This window comes from Hemiscyllium ocellatum, chromosome 6, assembly GCF_020745735.1.
Source record: "Hemiscyllium ocellatum isolate sHemOce1 chromosome 6, sHemOce1.pat.X.cur, whole genome shotgun sequence".
Taxonomy (NCBI): domain Eukaryota; kingdom Metazoa; phylum Chordata; class Chondrichthyes; order Orectolobiformes; family Hemiscylliidae; genus Hemiscyllium; species Hemiscyllium ocellatum.
The window spans coordinates 1541356-1564504 of NC_083406.1; the positions used below are offsets into that span (position 1 = coordinate 1541356).

Sequence of the window (23149 nt, forward strand, 5' to 3'; positions counted from 1 at the left end):
AGTGAAAACAAGTAATTTTTTGATAATTAACAACAGTTTCTTAATTACAGATTCAGTACCCACTATCTGCCTTGATGTGATTTGAACCCAGATCATCAGAACATTGCCTGGGTATCCAGATTAATAGTTTTGCTGGACATCTCAAAACACAAAGATGGATAAATCTCCAGGACCAGATCAGGTGTACCCTGGAATTCTGTGGGAAACTAGGGACCTTGGAGTGCAGTTCTTGAAAGTGGAGTCATAGGTAGACAGGTTAATGAAGAAACAATTTGGTACGCTTGGCTTTATTGGTGAGTGCATTGAATACAGGAGTTGTGGCGGGGTGGGGTGGGAGTCATGTTGTGGCTGTACAGGATATTGGTTATGTCACTTTTGGAATAGCGTGTTGAATTCTGGTCTCCCTCCTATAGAAAAGATGTTGTAAAACTTGAAAAGGGTTCAGAAAAGATTTACAAGAATGTTGCCAGAGTTGGAGAGTTTGAGCTTTAAGAAAAACATTGAACAGGCTGGGGATATTTTTCCTGGAGCATCATAGGCTGAAGGTTACCTTATGGATGTTTATCAAATCAGATGGGCATGGATAGGGTAAATAGACAATGTCTTTTCCGTGTAGTGGGGGAGTCCAAAACTCAAGGGCATAGGTTTAAGGTGAGAGGGAAATGATTAAAAAGGGACCTTAAGGGGCAACTGTTTCATGCAGAGGATGGTACATGTATGGAATGAGCTGCCAGAGGAAGTTGTGGATGCTGGTACAATTGCAACATTAAAAGGCATCTGAATAGGTATATGAATAGGAAGGGTTTAAAAGGACATGGGTCAAATGCTGGCAAATGGGACTAGATTCATTTAGGATATCTGGTCGGCATGGATGAGTTGGACTGAGGGATCTGTTTCCGTGCTGCACAGCTCTGTGACTGTATTTGGCAATAAAGCCATTAAGCCATCACCTCCTCATAAAGGGTTCCCGAATGCTGCTGTCAGGAACCTCGACTGACTTAAAATTGCAAGCACTCCTTCTTCCTCTCCCACCAAATCAAAACATCCAAGACTCTTCTAGAATTTAAGGATTTTTAGAGTATTATTACCAGTGCATCTCTTATCTCTGTAGCTACTTCCTTTGACTTCCTAGGATGCAACCAATAAAATTCAGGGACTTATTAGTCTTTAGGAACATGAGTTTCTCTGGTACTTTATCTCCGGTGATAGTGATTGTAATTTCTCCTCCTTTTTCCCTTTGATTATTTTGTAACTTTAGAATTCTATGAGCGTTTCCTAACATGAAGACTGATGCCTATTCCTGGTTCCCCATTATTATTTCCGCAGACTCATTCTCTAAGGGGCCCATGTTCACAGTGGTGTCGCTCTCTCTCTTTATTTTAAAATATTTAAAGAAGACTTGCTATCTGTTTTGATGTTCCTTGCCATTCAGTTTGGCTAGCAGCACTCAAGGGTAATACCTCCTTTCCCTGAAGGATGGAAGTCCCACATTCAGCATGATAAGCTTTCCACAAAACATTATCACATTGTGGCAACTTCTGTGTTAAGGGCAGTCCGTTTGCAAATATCCTTTATTTCCTGGGGATGGAAAGGTAGGGGGCTCATAAAATGGAGCCTTTGTTTTAAGTTACCTGCTATCAAAATTACACTCACCTTCAACAAGTTCGACAACTTGATGAACAAGTATTTGGTCAATCTGTGTAGGAAAGAATGATTGCAATTCAGCAATAGACCCTTGACTTTATTTCTCTGTGCACACATTAATTGAAACAATCAATTGCCCACATACAGATACTATCTCCTTTCAGTAAAGTTTCAACTTAATTTTTAATGTCTATTGTCATGCAAAGGAACCTGATAATTTTGGCATAACATAATGCAACCATGAGTTTACATAATTTCTTGATCTTTTGGCAATCACATAGCACATCCAGGAACAAAATTTCAATTATTAAATGCATTTAAATAATTTAACTATTATTAAGTGCTCTAAATAATTAATGTAAAAGAGTAACTACTGTTTTGTTAGAATCTACTCGAGAAATGCATTATTTTGCCTCCAGCAAAAGCATACTGTACTTGGAACACTCTGCATGGATTGCCATTTCTGAGGCCTTTGTCAAAGGAAACTGGCTGAGGGATTTGGTTCAGGAAATTATTAAACAAAAAGCAAAGAACTGCAGATGCTGGAAATCAGAAACAAAACCAGAAATTGCTGAGAAAACCAGCAATTAACGAAACCTGGGTGCAAGACACGCACAGCTTGTGTGCAGGTACAACAAGTAATTAGGAAGGAATGTTGGTCTTTTATTACAAGGGGATTGGAGTATAGGAATAAAGAAAATTTGTCATAATTGTACAGGATCTTAGTGAGACCAAAATCTGTGCAGATTTGGTTTCCACATTTAAGAAAAGACAGAGGCAGTACATCAAAGTTACACTAAATTAGTCCTTGGGATGAAGGTAATTTCCTGTGATGAGATGCTGAGCAAATTGGATCTATTTGGTATTTTAAAGGATGAGAGCAGATCTAATTGAAATATATAAGATGCTGAAAGGACCTGATAGAGTAGATGCTGACAGCTTGTTTCCAATAGTCAGGGAACTATTGGAGTCTGCAGGCACTGCTGTTCAGAACGGTGGGAAAAAGACTCTGTGCCATAGCCTTGGTGAATCTATTGTGAGGGGAGTAGATAGGCGGTTCTGTGGCTGAAAACGAGACTCCCGGATGGTATGTTGCCTCCCAGTTGCTCGGTTAGGAATGTCACCAATCGGCTGCAGAGCATTCTAAAAGGGGAGGGTGATCAGCCAGTTGTCTTGGTGCATATAGGCACCAACGATACAAGTAGGAAATAAGATGAGATCCTGAAAGAAGAATTCAGGGAGCTAGGAGAGAAGTTAAAGAGGAGGACCTCAAAGGTTGTGATCTCGGGATTACTACCAGTGCCACGTGCTAGCCAGCGTAGAAATGAAAAAATAGACAGGATGAACACGTGGCTTGGGAGATGGTGTAGGAGGGAGGGGTTCAGATTTGTTGGACATTGGGACCAGTTCTGGGGAAGGTGGGACTATTACAAAATGGACGGTCTATATCTGAACCAGACTGAAATCAACGTCCTTGGAGGAATTTTTGCAACTGCTGTTGGGGAGGTTGTAAACTAATGTGGTAGGGGACTGGGAACCAGAAGAGAAAACAAGTAGACAGCGAGGTGGAGACTGGAGACTGTAAGAATCATGAAGATACCATTAATAAAGGAAAGAGTAGGCAGAGAGCAAAAAATCTTGTGGCCTGAAATGCATCTACTTTAATGCAAGGAGTATAGGGGGAAAGGCAGATACACTTAGGGCTTGGATTGGTGCCTGGGAGTATGATGTTATTGCAATCACAAAGACTTGGTTGAAAGAAGGGCATGATGATTGGCAATTAAGTGTTCCAGGATATAAACACTTCAGACAGGACAGGGAGGGAAATAAAAGGTGGGGGGGCGGGGAGGGGAGGGGTGTGGAGTTGCATTGCTGGTCAAGGACGATATCATGGCTCTGCTAAAGGAGCACACTATGGAGGGCTTCAGTAGTGAGGCATTATGGGTGGAGCTGAGAAATAAGAAGGGTGCAGTTACATTGTTGGGGCTGTATTACAGGCCTCCCAACAGTGAGCGTGAGGTAGAAAACAAATAGGGAAACAGATTATGGAAAGATGTAGAGGCAACAGGGTGGTGGTGATGGGAGATTTTAATTTTCCCAACATTGACTGGGATACACTTAACGCCAGAGGTCTGGATGGAGTAGAATTTGTAAGAAGCGTCCAGGAGAGTTTTCTAGAACAGAGTGTCAATAGTCCGAGGGAAGGGGCCATATTGGACCTGGTACTGGGGAACGAGCCAGGCCAGGTGGTAGAAGTTGAGGTGGGGGATTTCTTTGGGAACATGACCACAATTCTGTAAGTTTTAGATACTTGTAGACAAAGAAGAGAGCAGTTCTAAGGGATGAGTACTAAACTGGGCCAAGGCCAATTATATCAAAATTAGGCAGGAGCTGGGAAATGTGGAGTGGACACAGATATTTGAAGGGAAGTCCACATTTGAGATATTGGAGGCTTTCAAAGAGAGGTTAAAGATAGTGCAGGATAAGCATGTCCTGTTGAAGGCAAAGGACAGGAAGGGCAAGATTCGTGAACCGTGGATGACAGGAGAAATTGTACGACTTGCCAAGAGGAAAAGGGAAGCATACATAAGGTCCAGGTAGCTAAGAACAGAACAGGCTCTGGAAGAATACCAGGAGAGTAGGACGTCTTAAACGAGGTTGTGAAATAGCTTTAGCAAGCAGAATTAAGGAGAATCACAAAGCATTTTATTCTTATATAATTAAGCGGGTAACTAGAGAAAGGATTGGTCCACTAAAGGATAATGAAGGAAGGCTGTGTGCCGAACCTGAGAGAATGGGTGAGATTCTGAATGATTACTTTGCATCAGTGTTCACTGAGGAGAGGGACATGATGAATGCTGAGATTAGAGATAGAAATTTGATTAGTTTGGATCACATTGACATAAGTAGGGAAGATGTGTTGGATAGGCTAAAGGTTATTAAGGTGAACAAATCCCGGACCGGATGGGATCTATCCCAGGTGACTGAGGGAGGTGAGAGAGGAAATAGCAGGGGTCCTGACAGATATCTTTGTGGCATCCTTAAACACAGGTGAGGTGCCAGAGGACTGGAGAGTTGCTCATGTCGTCTCCCTGTACAAGAAGGGTAGTAGGGATATTCCAGGTAACTACAGACCATTGAGCCTGGGAAAGTTGCTGTAGAAGATACTGAGAAATAGGATCTATTTATATTTAGAAAAGAATGGCTCATCAGTGATAGGCAACATGGCTTTGTGTGGGGGAGATCAACTTAATAGAGTTCTTTGAGGAAGTGACCAAGTTGAGAGATGAAGGAAGGGCTGTTGATATCATATACATGGACTTTAGTAAGGCATTTGATAGGGTTCCCCATGGTAAACTATTGGAGAAAGTGAAGTCACATGGTGTGCAGGATATTCTAGCTCAGTGGATAAAGAATTAATTGAGCAACAGGAGACAGAGAGTAGTAATTGAAAGGAGTTTCTCAAAATGGAGAAAGGTGGTGTTCCACAGGGGTCACTGTTAGGGTCACTGTTGTTTGTAATATACATAAATGATCTGGAAGAGGACACTGTTGGTATGATCAGGAAGTTTGCAGATGACACGAAAACTGGTGGAGTAGCAGAAATCATAAGGGCCTGTCAGAGGATACAGTAGGATATAGATAGACTGGAGAGTGGGGCGGAGAAGTGGCAGATGGAGTTCAATCCAGACAAATGTGAGGTGATGCATTTAGGCAAGTCTAATTCTAGAGCAAATTATACAATGAACGGAAGAGCCTTGGGAAAAGTTGATGAGCAGAGAGATCTGGGAGTGCAAGTTCAATGTACCCTGAAGGTTGCTGCACAGGTGGATAGAGTGGTCAAGAAGGCATATAATACGCGTGCCTTCATTGGACGGGGTATTGAGTATAAGAGCTGGCAAGTCATGTTAAAATTGTCCAAGACACTGGTTCGGCCGCATTTGGAATACTGTATACAGTTCTGGTCGCCACATTACCAAAAGGATGTGGACACTTTGGAGAGGGTGCAGTGAGGGTTTACGAGGAGGTTGCCTGGTATGGAGGGTGCGAGCTATGGAGAAAGGTTGAGTAGGTTAGGTTTATTTTCATTAGAAAAAAGGAGATTGAGGGGGGACCTGATTGAGGTTTACAAAATCATGAAGGGTATAGACAGGATGGATAGAGACAAGCTTTTTCCCAGGGTGAAGGATTCAATAACGAGAGGTCACGCTTTCAAGGTGAGAGGTGGAAAGTTTAAGGCGGATACACATGGTAAGTACTTCACCCAGAGGGTGGTGGGCATCTGGAACGCTTTGCCAGCACAGGTGGTAGAGGCAGGCACGGTAAATTCATTAAAGATATGTCTGGACAGATGCATGAGCAGGTGGGGAGCAGAGGGATACAGATGCTTAGAAATTGACCGACAGGTTTAGACAGCACATTTAGAAAAGCTCAGGCTTGGAGGGCCAAAGAGCCTGTTCCTGGGCTGTAAATTTTCTTTGTTCTTTGGATCAGTATTGGGACCACAATTATTCACAATTTAAATCGATGATTTGGGGTTGGGTCCACGTGTAGTGTGTCAAAGTTTGCGGAAGACATGAAGAAGAGTGGTAGAACAAAGTGTGCAGAGGACTGCGAAACTTTGCAAACGGACATAAATAGTTTAAGTGAGTGGGCAAAGTCTGGCAGATGGAGTACAATGTTAATAATAGTAAAAAGGACTATTACTTGAATGGTAAAATGTTGTAGCATACTGCTGTGCGGAGGGACCTGGGTGTCCTTGTGCATGAATCAAAGAGGGTTGGTCTGCAGGTGGCACAGGGAATTAAAAAGGTAAAAGGAATTTTGTCCTTCATTGTGAAAGAGATTGAGTTTAAAATCAGAGAGTTTATGTTGTAGCTGTACAAGGTGCTGGTGAGGGCACACCTGGAGTACTGTGTGCAGTTTTGGTTCCTTACTTGAGAAAGAATGTACTGGCACTGGAAGGGGTGCACTGAAGGCTCACTCGGTTGATTCCGGAGTTGAGGGGATTTGCTTATGAGGAGAGACTGGGATTATATTCATTGGAAGTTAGAAAAAATGAAGGGGGATCTTACAGAAACAAATAAAATTATGAAGGGAATAGATAAGACAGAAGTAGAGAGGGTATTTCCACTGACAGATGAAACTAGGACAAGAGGGCAAAGCCTCAAAGTTATGGGGAGCAGATTTAGGATTGAATTGAAAAGAAACGTCTTCACCCAGAGGGCTGTCAATCTATGGAATTTCCTGCACAATGAAGTGGTTGAGACTTCCTCAGTAAATGTTTTTAAAAGTTAAGGTAAATAATTTTTTTGAACAGTAAATGAATTAAGGGTTATGTGAGAGGGCGCATAGGTGGAGCTGAGGCCACGAAAACATCAGCCATGTTCTTATTGAATGGCGGAACAGGCTTGAAGGGCCAGATGACCTACTCATGCTCCTAGTTCTTCCGTTCTTATGAGAAATCTTTGTCACCTTGCTTAATGAAAATCAATTAAATATTTAGAATGATAATTACCACCTGTGATGGCTCATCCAATTATTAACAATCACATTGTGTACATGGATATGGAAAAATAATGATTTGCAGAGGAAAAGAATCAGACAGGAAACAATCACCAACAGACTTGTATTTACCAGGATACACTACTGATCCATTTGAATCTGCTCAGGCCGGTTAGGAGAAAAAAAAACACTTTGCGTAACGTGCACAGACCTTAAAGCAAGTTTTGTTTCTCTAGAAGACTTGAGCTCAGCATGTCTACGGGTTCACTTTTGAAAAGACCTTCAGTTTTTTGTTTAGATCTCAGATTTTTTAGGTTTTAGCTTTTTCAGAAACCCAACCTGATGGCTGTAATGTAATATAATAGCCAGGCCTGCGCACGAATTGATACCATAAATATCACTTGCTTACCGTTGTAAGGTACTCTAATCCAGGTGGACAATTAGGAATAGGAGCTGGGGTTTGCATCCACTGCACTTGAGGCTGAGATGGTCCACCTGCTTGATGAGTTAGCATAGGTGCACTGGATGGAGGATAGACAGCATAACCTGGCTGAGGTACAAAAGGGCCTGCTCTCACACACACACAAACAGAGAAACAAAGAAACAATCAGGGCAATTTGCAATTTTCTGCTGCAGTTTGTGTGCTGTTATGCACCAGACCAAACCTCCTCCAAATTTCTCAAGGAGATAGCCTAGACCTTAACTCTTTCTTATTTAAAGATAAGCATTAGCTGTTGAATTCTAGACTGATTGCTCTACTTGGCTTCTGGCAAAACACACTTTATTCTTACACAACAGTTAAAATGCAAACAAAAGAAAAAAAGAATTGGTCTGACTTTAACAATTGGAAAAGTTAACAGAATAATAGATTATGTAACTACTAAACAGCAACTGTTTCAATACAGTAATATCCCACAAACACACCCTTGGCAAAGGCAAGATCAGTAAAATAGATTGCCTCATGTGCAATGTACTTCCAGTGCATGATTTGAATTTGATTTGACTTATTTATTGTCACTTGTATTTTGTTACAAAGTACAGTGAAAACTGTTGTATAGTGTTGCCACTCTCCTGCGCCATCTTAAAACACAGAAAAATAAACCAAAACATAGAATACGAAAGACAGAAAAATGAAATCAGGAAAGAATGTGCAATTTACAGGCCTTCTTGTTAAGTGCTCATCATGGACGATGGGACTGATGGCCAGGCACAGGTCTCCTTTGCTGTACCACCGCCACTGGAACAAACATCACCACGCTTCAACGCCATCTCACTTTCACCAAGACCCTCACCACTAGGAGTCCTTGATGGACCTTGCCAATGCAGGCACCACCAATGCAGCTGGGTATTGCAGCAGCCCAAACTCGCTGAAACAGCCTTGAATCTTAGCTGGACGCAGCCACTATAGAAGCAACCGTGAGTCGGCGTTGGATCACCTCGATGATGCAGAAGCTGCTGGGAATCCAACAGCTGCATCGGAGATGGGGCTGTTACAAGTCCACACTGTTGGACCTACTCACTGCTGCCAATGCTGTCATCAAAATGCAAGTAAAATAAAATAAGAGAGAAAAAAATTAGATAAGAGAGAGGGGGAAAAAAGAACAGAACAAAAGAAAAGCAGATGAGCCCCAGGTTGAGAAGCTCTAGTCCACCACCATCTTACCGGACGTAGCAGAGGAAAGAATATCCAGAGAAAATTCCAGCAGACAGTAAACTCAGGCATTTTGTTGCAGAAGGGAGAGATGTATGGCAGCTTCAAAATCCAACAATTTATGGAAATTAAACTGAAACCCTAGCTCTGTAAGACCCTGACTTCACCAATTCAGGCTGCTTCGATTGTTTCAACTTTGAAAAAAAAACCCAAAAGGCCTCACAAACTGTTAATTTTATTGGTTTAGAACAGACAGGTTTTCATCTCCATCTCAACCTATTAAAAAAATGGCAAAATGTACACCGTCGAGGAGAAAGTGAGGTCTGCAGATGCTGGAGATCAGAGCTGAAATTGTGTTGCTGGTTAAAGCACAGCAGGTCAGGCAGCATCCAAGAAACAGGAAATTCGACGTTTCGGGCAAAACCCCTTCATCAGGAATGCATTCCTGATGAAGGGCTTATGCCCGAATCGTCGAATTTCCTGTTCCTTGGATGCTGCCTGACCTGCTGTGCTTTAACCAGCAACACATTTTCAGCGAAAATGTACACCTTGAAAGCCATAATATCGTCATACCCACTCTGCCCTAAAAAAATGATTCATCAAATGCAAAAATGGATTTTTTAAAAATCCCTTTTGTCCTGTGCTATTAGCATACTACAATACACATACATTACTTTGAAACATTCAATACAAAAGTCCATTTCAGTCTGTTTCTTCCACCACCGAACACCTTCATGCCTTCAAAGTCGTGACAATGTGTGAGATTGGCAATTGTGTTCCCCATCCTGCCACATGCATAATTTTCAAATTAAATAACTGCGACAAACTCCATTTAAACAGTCTGGTATTTTTATCTTTAAATTTTTCCAAAATGTTAACAGGTTATGATCAGTGCATACAAATGTCGTAGTATGGAAACAGACCCTTCGTCCAACCCGTCCATGCCGACCAAATATCCCAACCCAATCTAGTCCCACCTGCCAGCACCCGGCCCATATCCCTCCAAGCCCTTCCTATTCATATACCCATCCAGATGCCTTTTAAATGTTGCAATTGTACCAGCCTCCACCACATCCTCTGGCAGCTCATTCCATACACGTACCACCTTCTGCGTGAAAATGTTGTCCCATAGGTCTCTTTTATATCTTTCCCCTCTCACCCTAAACCTATGCCCTCTAGTTCTGGACTCCCCAACCAAAGACTTTGCCTATTTACCCGATCCATGCCCCTCATAATTTTGTAAACCTGTATAAGGTCACCCCTCAGCCTCCGAAGCTCCAGGGAAAACAGACCCAGCCTGTTCAGCCTCTCCCTACAGCTCAAATCCTCCAACCCTGGCAACATCCTTGTAAATCTTTTCTGAGCCCTTTCAAGTTTCACAACATCTTTCCGATAGGAAGGAGACCAGAATTGCATGCAATATTCCAACAGTGGCCTAACCAATGTCCTGTACAGCCACAACTGTACCTCCCAACTCCTGTATTCAATACTCTGACCAATAAAAGGAAAGCATACCAAATGCCTTCTTCACTATCCTATTTACCTGTGACTCTACTTTCAAGAAGCTATGAACCTGCACTCCAAGGTCTCTTTGTTCAGCAACACTCCCTAGGACTTTACCATTAAGTGGATAAGTCCTGCTAAGATTTGCTTTCCCAAAATGCAGCACCTCGCATTTATCTGAATTAAACTCCATCTGCCACTTCTCAGCCCATTGGCCCATCTGATCAAGATCCTGTTGTAATCTGAGGTAACCTTCTTCGCTGTCCACTACACCTTTAATTTTGGAGTCATCTGCAAACTTACTAACTGTACCTCTTATGCTCGTATTCAAATGACAAAATGTATAGGACCCAGCACCGATCCTTATGGCACTCCACTGGTCACAGGCCTCCAGTCTGAAAAACAACCCTCTACCACCACCCCCTTTCTTCTACCTTTGAGCCTGTTCTGTATCCAAATGGCTACTTCTCCCTGTATTCCGTGAGATCTAACCTTGCTAACCAGTCTCCCATGGGGAACCTTGTCGAACACCTTACTGAAGTCCATATAGATCACATCTACTGCTCTGGCCTCATCAATTCTCTTTGTTACTTCTTCAAAAAACCTCAATCAAGTTTGTGAGACATGATATCCCATGCACAAAGCCATGTTGACTATCCCTAATCAGTCCTTGCCTTTCCAAATGCATGTATATTCTGCCCCTCAGGATTTCCTCCAACAATTTGTCCACCACTGAGGTCAGGCTCATCGGACTATAGTTCCCTGGCTTGTCCTTACCAGCTTTCTGAAACAGTGGCACCACGTTTGCCAACCTTCAGTCTTCCAGCACCTCATCTGTGACAATCAATGATACAAATATCTCAGCAAGAGGCCCAGCAATCACTTCTCTAGCTTCCCACAGAGTTCTAGGATACACCTGATCAGGTCCTGGGGATTTATCCACTTTTATGCATTTCAAGACATCCAGTACTTCCTCCTCTATAATATGAACATTTTGCAGTGGAATATTTCTGTTGATGAATATTCAACTTTCTGGAAAAGTACCCAACAGACCTTTCTATCTTCTTGTTGTCATCTTGTAACAGTACAGTACTGACATGCACTTCACTTGCATCGATAACCACCTTGAATGGCTTTGTGTAATTCAGTGTAGCTAATACTGGAGCATTGGGTAACAAAGCTTTCAAGCTGTCAAATGTCTTGTTGGCCGTCCACTGAAAATTTCTGTACTACTTCAACAAGTCAGTCAGCGGAACAACAACACTGCTAAAACTTGGTATGAATTTTCAATAAAAACCACACAATTCCAGGATTTGTCGTACTTCTCTCTTCATTGATGGCATGGGAAACTCCCCAATAATCTTTGTTTTCACATTCTGTGGGGCCAAGTCCAATGATATGGCCTAGGAACGTGACTTGAGCTTTTGTGAACTCATTCTTAGCCAGGTCATTAAGTTCACCTTCTGAAGTCAATCAAACAATTCTGATAAATGCTCCAAATGTCCCTGGCACACGTGACTAAAAATCACCAAAGTGTCTATGTACACCATACAAATGAGCAATCCTAACATGACTTTCAGTTACTCTTTGAAATGTGGCTGGTGCATTTTTCATACCAAATGACATAACCTTTAATTGGTAAAGTCAACTGGTGTCATGAAATCCAGAATTTCCTTCATTGGGATAAAGGTACCTGCCAGTATCCTTTGAGTAAAGTCCAGCTTCAAAATGCAAGTTGCTTGTCCTACCTTCTCAATATCATCTTCCCAGCACATGAATCAGATTTTGTAACTGCATCAACTCTGTGGTAATCAATTTGTAAACGTTGGGTTCCATCTGGTTTTGACACCATCACAATGGGTGAGCTCCATCCGTTGCAACTCATTTCGATTATATCATCTTTGATCATGCTTTCAAAACTCTTTTTGAACCTGTGCCAATTTTAGAGGGTTAAATCTATAAGGATGCTGCTTAATTAAAACAACATTTCCTAAATCTACATCATGCGTAATCATGTTAGTACTTCCCAGCTTACTCCCACACAAGTAGATTGGATGGGGCGGTGTTTGTGCTGTGTGTCCAGGAAGCTTTTCTAACTCAGTATGTAGATTGTCCAACCAGAGGGGATACTATTGGATTTGGTACTCGGTAATGAGCCAGGACAAGTGATGGGCTTGTTAGTGGGTGAACATTTTGGTGATGGTGACCATAATTCTGTGACTTCCACCTTGGTTATGGAGAGAGATAGGTGCGCACAACAGGGTAGATTTTACAACTGGGGGAAGGGAAATTACGATGCTGTAAGACAGGATTTGAGGAGCATAAGTTGGAAGCATAGGCTGTCAGGGAAGGATGTGGTGGAAATGTGGAACTTTTTCAAGGAGCAGATACGACGCGTCCGTGATGTGTATGTACCTGTCAGGCAGGAAAGAAATGGTCATGTGAGGGAGCCTTGGTTGACGAGGGAGGTTGAATGTCTAGTAAAGAGGAAGAAGGAGGCTTACATAAGGTTGAGGAAACAGGGTTCAGACAGGGCAGTGGAGGGATACAGGATAGCCAGAAGGGACCTGAAGAAAGGGATTAGGAGAGCTAAGAGAGGGCATGAAAATTCCTTGGCGGATAGGATCAAGGATAATCCCAAGGCATTTTATGCGTATGTGAGAAACATGAGAATGACGAGAACGAGGGTAGGTCCGATCAAGGACAGTAGTGGGAGATTGTGTATTGAGTCGGAAGAGATAGGAGAGGTCTTGAATGAGTACTTTTCTTCAGTATTTACGAACGAGAGGGACCGTATTGTTGAAGAGGAGAGTGTGAAACGGACTGGTAAGCTAGAAGAGATACTTGTTAGGAAGGAAGATGTGTTGGACATTTTGAACAACTTGAGGATAGACAAGTCCCCCGGGCCTGACAGGATATATCCTAGGATTATGTGGGAAGCAAGAGAGGAAATTGCAGTACCATTGGCAATGATCTTTTCGTCTTCACTGTCAACGGGGGTGGTACCAGGGGACTGGAGAGTAGCGAATGTTGTGCCCCTGTTCAAAAAAGGGAATAGGGATAACCCTGGGAATTACAGGCCAGTTAGTCTTACTTCTGTGGTAGGCAAAGTAATGGAAAGGGTACTGAGGGATTTATGAGTATCTGGAAAGACACTGCTTGATTAGGGACAGCCAGCACGGATTTGTGAAGGGTAGGTCTTGCCTTACAAGTCTTATTGAATTCTTTGAGGAGGTGACCAAGCATGTGGATGAGGGTAGAGCAGTGGATGTAGTGTACATGGATTTTAGTAAGGCATTTGATAAGGTTCCCCATGGTAGGCTTATGCGGAAAGTCAGGAGGCATGGGATAGAGGGAAACTTGGCCAATTGGATTGAAAACTGGCTAACCGGTCGAAGTCAGAGAGTGGTGGTAGATGGTAAATATTCAGCCTGGAACCCAGTTACAAGTGGAGTTCCGCAGGGATCAGTTCTGGGTCCTCTGCTGTTTGTAATTTTTATTAATGACTTGGATGAGGGAGTCGAAGGGTGGGTCAGTAAATTTGCAGATGATACGAAGATTGGTGGAGTTGTGGACAGTGAGGAGGGCTGTTGTCGGCTGCAAAGGGACTTAGATATGATGCAGAGCTGGGCTGAGGAGTGGCAGATGGAGTTCAACCCTGCCAAGTGTGAGGTTGTCCATTTTGGAAGAACAAATAAGAATGCAGAATACAGGGTTAACGGTAAAGTTCTCAGTCAGGTGGAGGAACAGAGGGATCTTGGGGTCTATGTACATAGATCTTTGAAAGTTGCCACTCAGGTGGATAGAGCTTGTAAGAAGGCCTATGGTGTATTAGCGTTCATTAGCAGACGGATTGAATTCAAGAGTCGTGAAGTGATGTTGCAGCTGTACAGGACTTTGGTTAGGCCACATTTGGAGTACTGTGTGCAGTTCTGGTCGCCTCACTTTAGGAAAGATGTGGAAGCTTTGGAGAGGGTGCAGAGAAGATTTACCAGGATGTTGCCTGGAATGGAGAATAGGTCGTACGAGGATAGGTTGAGAGTTCTCGGCCTTTTCTCGTTGGAACGGCGAAGGATGAGGGGTGACTTGATAGAGGTTTATAAGATGATCAGAGGAATAGATAGAGTAGACAGTCAGAAACTTTTTCCCCGGGTACAGAGTATTACAAGGGGACATAAATTTAAGGTGAAGGGTGGAAGGTATAGGGGAGATGTCAGGGGTGGGTTCTTTACCCAGAGAGTGGTGGGGGCATGGAATGCGCTGCCCGTGGGAGTGGTAGAGTCAGAATCATTGACGACCTTTAAGGGGCAATTGGATAGGTACATGGATGGGTGCTTAATCTAGGATAGATGTTCGGCACAACATCGTGGGCCGAAGGGCCTGTTCTGTGCTGTATTGTCCTATGTTCTATGTTCTATCTCTCAATGTGATTGTAATAACTCTTCTAGATCATTTCAATTTTTCTATGGATTTTTGAGAACTTCCTCTTATTCAAATTAAGTTGAGGAATATCAAATTCAAATTTATCTGCATTTGGTTCATCACTCCAAATCATAACCAGTTCCACTTTCTCCTTCTACTTTCCTTCCCTATCAAAATACCTTATGAGCATATTCACATCACACACTTTGTGAATTTTCCTTCTGTCTAGTAAGCTTAGCAAATAATTCACCTCGATTTCATAATGCCCACTAAACCTTGCTTTTAAAGGGTGACCTACCACAGGTAGTAATACAAACACTTCATCTCCTCTAACAAGACTATGAATTTTTGATTTCTTATGTGTTTCCTGTTCTATCACATGCGTGCTCTTTTCAAATGCTGTCTAACTAACTCGCCCACTCTATTTAATCTTTCCTTAATATTTGACACATTATCCAAATATCAAGTCTCTGTACTCTTACTTACCAATTTCTCTTTAATTTCAGTGGGCCTCTCACTTTATGTCCAAAAACTAATTGAAATGGACTGAATTTAGTTGATTCATTAGAAACATCCCTAAGTGCAAGCAGTACAAATAGTATTCCTTTATCCCAATCTTCCAGATGGTCATGACAGTAAGGCCTAAACTTGGTTTTTAACATTTGACGCCACCATTCTAATGCTCCTTGCGATTCTGAATGGGACACGGTTGATTTAAATTGTTTTATTCCCAAGCTATCCATAACCTCCTTGAATAAGTTTGGCATAAAATTTGACCCTTGCTTGAATTGTATCTCTGTGAGAATCCATAACTAGTGGACAATTTGAGTAACTCTTCGATAGTCCTTTTAGACATTATATTGCATAATGGAATTGCCACCAGAAAACTCATTATGATCCACAAATATTGATTCCCTCTGTCTGTTATAGGAGGTTGTCATTAACTCATGTAAAAGATTCCTCAAATGCTGGAATGGGTATTAACAGTTCTAGTTTTATCACTGCCTGTGTTTTTCCTATTACCTGGCAAATCCAGCAAAATTCAAACACATCTCTATGCTTTCCAGGCAAATAAAAATGTTTTTGCATTTTGGCTCGAGTTTTCCTCACTCCCAAATGACCTCCTACTAACTCAGATACCACCTGCAACAGCTCCTTTCTATAACTCACTGATAATATAACTTGATGAACTTCTGCCCATTTGTCATTGTCTGAATATGAAATAGTCTCCATTTGTTCATCAAGACATTTTTAAGGTAGTAACATTCTGAAATGAATCTTCTTCTGTGTATGACTTTTGATACAACTGGATTATTTTTTCATCTTTTTGTTGTAATTCAACTAGCCTCTCTGAACTAAAAATATCCACATTGTCCTCCACCTGTTCTTGTTTTCCTTTTCCAATCATTTGGTCAAACATAGTTTCTGATCATTGAACTTCAACTTCCTTATCTTTATTCTCTTCCTGCTTCAACCTGTGGTTTTGTGACCTGCTATCTTAGAGTCGGGAAAAATCCCATGATATACTTCCTGTAACTTCTCAGTCGTCTAATTTTCCACTGGCTTTTCATCCACACTAGAAATCACTCCAACCTGCAATCCAGTTACATCATTCCTGAAGATAAACTGTATTCCTGGAATGGAGAATTTCTCCATTATTCCTAACACCACTTTTCACTAACTCTCTGACCTCACCTTATGTGATAGAATGCTGCTCTTCTCACTATGAATGCCACATATTACTATCCTTTCTGGCAATATTCATTCCACAGTACATACCTCCTCATTTCTCACCAAAGATTGACTTGCTCCTCTATCTCTTAAAGAAATTAAAAATTTTACCTTCCCTGGATAGAAGGATATGGGTGAAGTACAGGAAGTGGGGTGAGTGTGGATGGACATTTTGGTCAGTATGGACTAGTTTGGGCCAAATGGCCTGTCTTTGTGCTGTAGGACTCTACGAACCCCTGGTACATATGAGTAAACCTTACCCACACATAAATTATTGAAAGGGATCTAGTACTGTCTTATTAACCAACCCCTGACTAGGCTGTACATTCTTTTGCAGCTCTTTAGCTTCCCCGCTGATCTCCTTTACCACTTTCATAAGCTCTTATCTTGTTTTCCCACATCCATTTTCCCAGAGTTTTCTTCTACCACCAACATTGCAACTTCATGTGTCATACAGTCATACATAGAAACAGACCCTTCGGTCTAACCAGCCCATGCCAAACATCATCCCAAACTAATCTAGTCCAACTTGCCCATATCCCTCCAAACCTTCCCTATTCACATACTTATCCAAATGTTGGAATTGTACCCGCTTCCTCCAGAAGTTTAATCCATACATGAATAACCCTCAGTGTCAAAAGTTTGCCTCTCGGTCATTTTTAAATATCTCTCCTCTCACCTTAAAAATATATCCCTGGTCTTGAAATCCCCCACTTTAGGGAAAAGACAACTACCATTAATTCTATCTATACTGCTCATTATTTTATAAACTTCTCTCAGTTCATCTTACAAACGCTTACACTCCAGTGGAAAAATTCCCAGCCTTTCTTTATAACTCAAATCTTCCATACTCAGCAATATCCTGCTAAATCTCAGCTGAACCCTCTCTGCCTTGATAATATCCTTCCTATAACCGGGCAACTTACTTTTTTACAGTGAAAACATCTGAATTTTTTTTATTTCTGTTCCCCCCTCTTCAACTGAATGTACATTTGTATGTTCTTTGGCAAGTGACAAGCAAACTCCAGGAAGTAATATGTATGATCCAGGTTTATTAGTGCAACCAATTAGCTGATTGAACCAATTTGGAGACTATTGGCACACAGCATATAAACCATTCCATTATTCATGTTTCATTAGGCATCCTGATGGGATCGATGACACAAAAATTGGCCGGGTGATTGGCAGTGAGGAAAAAAATCTTACATTACAGGAGAATAGAAATGGATTGGTCAAGTGAGCATATCAGTGGCAGATGGAATTTAACCCCAAAGAATGTCAGGTGAAGCACTTTGGAAGAAGTAACAAGACGAGGGAGTAAACAATGAATGGCAGAACACTAGGAAGATCAAAGGAACACAGGGATCTGGGGAAGTTTTTCCACAGATCCCTAAAGGTGATGGGGGGGGAAGTTAATAGCGGAATTAGGAAGGCTCACAGGACACATGTCTTTATCAATCATGCAGAGATTATAAAAACAGGGAGGAGCTGTACAAAACTTTGATTAGGCCACAGCTGGAATACTGTGTGTAGGTCTGGTCCCCACACGATAGGAAGGATGTGACTGCACCGGTCGGAGTGCAGAGGAGATTCACCAGGATGCTGCATGGGATGGAACATTTCAACGATGAAGGGAAGCTGCAGGAGCTTGGGCTGTGTTCTTTGGAGCAGAGAAGGTTGAGGGGGAGACCTGATTATGAGGGGCATGGACAAGGGTGAATAGAAAGCAGCTATTCCGCTTCATTGAAGGGTAAACAACAAAGGGCAAAAATTCCTAGTGTTCTGCCATTCATTTTAAAGTGAAAGACAAAGGTTTAGAAGAGATTTGAGGGAGAAAAAAAAACACCAAAAGGGTGATGGGAATCTGGAATGTACTGCCTGGGAAATCTCAAAACCACTTGAAGGGTCATAATATTTATGGACCAAATTCTGGAAGTGGAACTACATTGAGCAAAGTTTTTGTTGGTGCAGGCTCGATGGGCTGAAGGGCCTCTCCTGTACTGTCTGATTCTATGATAATCTAGCTAGGAATTGTACGGTAGTTAACAATTAATAAGTGGGTGATTTAACACCACCATAAAGCAAAAAAAAAGTGATCATGAATGTACCAAGAACTGCCTGCAGGAGTGTTCTTCAGATGTTTTTCATGTTAAGAGTTGCAGTTTGTCACCAGTACAGCATCCAGTTTGTTCAGAATCTTATGTAAAGAATCAAGAAGGGTAAGATTGCTGATGATAAAACCAACAACAGAAACTCCTGACATTGAGATAAATAGTTTTTTGAACCTGAACACATGACCTGTACATTCAGCAAGTGGAAATTTTTTCCAACCATTCTTCCGGCAATCCACTGTAAATGTTCACAATAATTATGAATTCTGTTTGTCGCATCTTGAGAAGTTTAACAACATATGAACACAGATATTACTCCTTGGAATTTTAAATTCCAGGGAATAGAATGTCATGAGCATATTCATTTTGTTTAATTGTATCCAGATGGTTGTCTTTAACTGGGAATTTGCTTATTCCCCCTATACTAGGAACAAACTGCTTTTTTTAAAAGAAGTTCAAAGTTCATGTTTATCACATGTAAATGTATAAATAGATCTCTTTAAAATGTCTCACAGTTGGCTTCATTTCAATCTCTCACCACCCAGGTTTCTGGAATATCATGAGAACCCTAATTATGTCATGCAATTCATATCGCAGCAGGAATCCTGGGCATCTGACACACAGAATTGTAGGAGAGGCCCTGCATCTGTTTATTTGGTAGTGAGAGAGCTTTCCCCCACCCTCCTCTCCCCAATTAAGTCCAAAGGACAAAAGGTGCTGATGTGGGATTCCCCGCCACTGCGTGTCAATTAGGCTCCTCACTGGGCCAATTGATACTCATCATCCCTCAGCTTACCACAATTTAGTGGCTCAGGGATTAAATGGAGATCAGTTTGATTTAATCCTTGCCCTCCCCCTTCGCTGTTTGATCACACAGCATTGCCCTTTGATGTGAAGGGCACTGCTTGTCACAGGCCACTCGGGTGTTTTCCTACTTTTCCTGGTGGTGGAAATTGAATAAAGATTTGTACACCTTGTGTCTCTCACTGTGTCTCACACCTGCACACACACACCATGGGTGCTGGGGATAAAAATAATAAGCACTACCGCAGTTAGGCGGTAGTGTGGGGGAAATAAAGAAAAAAAAAGGAAAAAGAAAAAAGAAAAAAAAGTAGAAAAAAAACACAGCTCAGTGCATTGCCCTTTGATGTGAAGGGCACTGCCTGTCACAGGCCGCCAGGGTGTTTTCCTATCTTCCTAAAAGAGAAAAAAAAAGAAAAAAAAATTAAAAAATATGGAGATCAGTTTGATTTAATCCCTGCCCTCCCCTTTCGCTGTTTGATCACACAGCATTGCCCTTTGATGTGAAGGGCACTGCTTGTCGCTGGCCACTCGGGTATTTCCTTTCTTCCTGGTAGTGGAAATTAAATAAAGATTTGTACACTTTGTGTCTCTCACTGAGTCTCACACCTGCACACACACACACCATGGGTGCTGGGGAAAAATAAGCACTACCGCAGTTAGGCGGTAGTGTGGGGGTAATAAGAAAAAAAAAACAAAATAAAGAAAAAAAAAGAAAAAAGAAAACAAAGAAAAAAATGGAGATCAGTTTGATTTAGTCCCTGCCCTCCCCTTCACTGTTTTGATCACACAGCATTGCCCTTTGATGTGAAGGGCACTGCTTGTCACCTGCCACTTGGGTGTTTTCCTATTTTCCTGATGGTGGAAATTAAATAAAGATTTGTGCACTTTGTTTCTCTCACTGCGTCTCACACCTGCACACACAAGAAAAAAAAATAAACAGGTGTCTCTTGCCCTTTGATGTGTAGGGCACTGCTTGTCAGTGGCCACTCGGGAAGAAAGAAAAAGAAAAAAAAAATTTTTTTAAAAATGGAGATCAGTTTGATTTAATCCCTGCCCTCCCCTTTCGCTGTTTGATCACACAGCATTGCCCTTTTGTGAAGGGCACTGCTTGTTACTGGCCACCTGGGTGCTTTCCTATCTTCCTGGTGGTGGAAATTGAATAAAGATTTGTGCACTTTGTGTCTCTCACGGAGTCTCACGCAAAAAAAATTTTAAAAATTTTTTTTAAAAATGGAGATCAGTTTGATTTCATCCCTGCCCTCCCCATCACTATTTGATCACACAGCATTGCCCTTTGATGTGAAGGGCACTGCTTGTCATTGGCCACCCGGGTGTTTTCCTATTTTCCTGGCGGTGGAAATTGAATAAAAGATTCGTGCACCTTGTGTCTCTCACTGTGTCTCACACCTGCACACACACACATCATGGGGTGCTGGGGTAAAATAAGCACTACCGCAGTTAGGCAGTAGTGTAAAAAAGAAAAAGTAAACAAAAAAGAAGAAAAAAAGAAAACAAAGAAAGAAAAAAAACACCAGGAGTGTTTTGATGTGAAAGGCACTGCTTGTCACTGGATCACTTGGGTGTTTTCCTGTCTTGAGATAAATAAAAAAGAGAAAAAAAAATAAATGGAGATCAGTTTGATTGAGTCCCTGCCCTCCCCTTCACTGTTTTGATCACACAGCATTGCCCTTTGATGTGAAGGGCACTGCTTGTCACTGGCCACTCGGGTGTTTCCTTTCTTCCTGGTGGTGGGAATTGAATAAAGATTTGTGCACCTTGTGTCTCTCACTGTGTCTCACACCTGCACACACACACACCATGGGGTGCTGGGGAAAAAAAATAAGCACTACCGCAGTTAGGCGGTAGCGTGGGGGTTTTTAAAAAAAACAAAAAAAGTTTAAAATAATTTAAAAAAGGAGTGTCAGATATCCTGTTCACTCTGAGAGCTGGCTCTGAGGGAGTTGGATCAGCATCAGGGTCTTTTCACGTTTGAATAAAGGGTAACTTGATGACGGAATACCAGCCTCTATGAGTTATTTCAGAAACAAACACCAAAATAAACTAAATCTTGAAGATATCTTAAAGAATAAAGAGCACACGGCCCTGCATGTGCAACAAAATTTTTGACTTTGTAAGAATGTTTTCATTGTACATAAGATACAAAGCACTAGTCTGTTTCACAAAAAAAATTATTACAATAGACAATAGGTGCAGGAGTGGGCATTCTGCCCTTCGAGCCTGCACCACCATTCATTATGGTCATGGCTGATCATCCTTAATCAGTATCCTGTTCCTGCCTTATCTCCATAACCCTTGATTCCACTATCCTCGAGATCTCTATCCAACTCTTTCTTAAACGAATCCAGAGACTGGGCCTCCACTGCCCTCCACACAGCCACCACTCTCTGGGTGAAGAAGTTTCTCCTCATCTCTGTCCTAAATGGCCTATCCCTTAGTTTTAAGCTGTGTCCTCTGGTTTGGAACTCACCCATCAGTGGAAACATGTTTCCTGCCTCCAGAATGTCCAATCCTTTAATAATCTTATCCATCTCAATCAGATCCCCTCTCAGTCTTCTAAACTCAAGGGTATTTACCACCCACCTCCGCCCTCAGACCCCACCCCTCCAACCGTAACAAGGACAGAACGCCCCTGGTGCTCACCTTCCACCCTACAAACCTTCGCATTAACCAAATCATCCGCCGACATTTCCACCACCTCCAAAAAGACCCCACCATCAGGGATATATTTCCCTCCCCACCCATTTCCGCCTTCCGCAAAGACCGTTCCCACCGTGACTACCTGGTCAGGTCCATGCCCCCTACGACCCACCCTCCCATCCTGGCACTTTCCCCTGCCACTGCAGGAACTGTAAAATCTTTGCCCACACCTCCTCCCTCATCTCTGTCCAAGGCCCTAAAGGAGCCTTCCACATCCATCAAAGTTTTACCTGCACATCCACCAATATCATTTATTGTATCCGTTGCTCCTGATGTGGTCTCCTCTACATCGGGGACACTGAGCGCCTCCTAGCAGAGCGCTTTAGGGAACATCTCCGAGACACCCGCACCAATCAACCACACCGTCCCGTGGCCCAACATTTCAACTCCCCCTCCCACTCTGCCGAGGACATGGAGGTCCTGGGCCTCCTTCACCGCCACTCCCTCACCACCTGACACCTGGACGAAGAAAGCCTCATCTTCCGCCTTGGAACACTTCAACCCAGGGCATCAATGTGGACTTGAACAGCTTCCTCATTTCCCCTTCCCCCACCTCACCCTAGTTCCAAACTTCCAGTTCAGCACTGTCCCCATGACTTGTCCTACCTGCCTATCTCCTTTTCCACCTATCCACTCCAGCCTCTCCTCCCTGACCTATCACCATCATCCCCTCCCCCACTCACCCATTGTACTCTATGCTACTTTCTCCCCACCCCCACCCGCCTCCAGCGTATCTCTCCATGCTTCAGACTCACTGCCTCTATTCCTGATGAAGGGCTTTTGCCCGAAACGTCGATTTCACTGCTCCTTGGATGCTGCCTGAACTGCTGTGCTCTTCCAGCACCACTGATCCAGAATCTGGTATACAAGCCCAGTCGCTCCAATCTTTCAACATAAGATAGTCCCGCCATTCCAGGAATTGACCTCGTGAACCTATGCTGCATTTCCTCAATAGCCAGAATGTCTTTGCTCAAATTTGGAGACCAGAACTGCACACAATACCCCAGGTGTGGTCTCACCAGGGCCCTGTACTCCTGCAGAAGAACCTCTTTGCTTCTAT

The 23149-nt window shown here is 42.5% G+C and overlaps 1 protein-coding gene across 6 annotated transcripts in view; it reads right to left on the reverse strand.

The window, feature by feature from the left end:
• The window catches only part of LOC132816625 (phospholipid scramblase 1-like), a 116765-nt gene that overhangs the window by 28981 nt on the left and 64635 nt on the right, over nucleotides 1-23149 (reverse strand). For all 6 annotated transcript variants that reach the window (XM_060826438.1, XM_060826444.1, XM_060826439.1 and 3 more), the window contains 2 exons: nucleotides 7559-7716; nucleotides 1654-1696 (listed from right to left, as the gene is read on the reverse strand). In XM_060826438.1, coding sequence (XP_060682421.1) covers nucleotides 1654-1696; nucleotides 7559-7716 — 201 coding nt within the window. The remainder of the gene's footprint in view (nucleotides 1-1653; nucleotides 1697-7558; nucleotides 7717-23149) is intronic.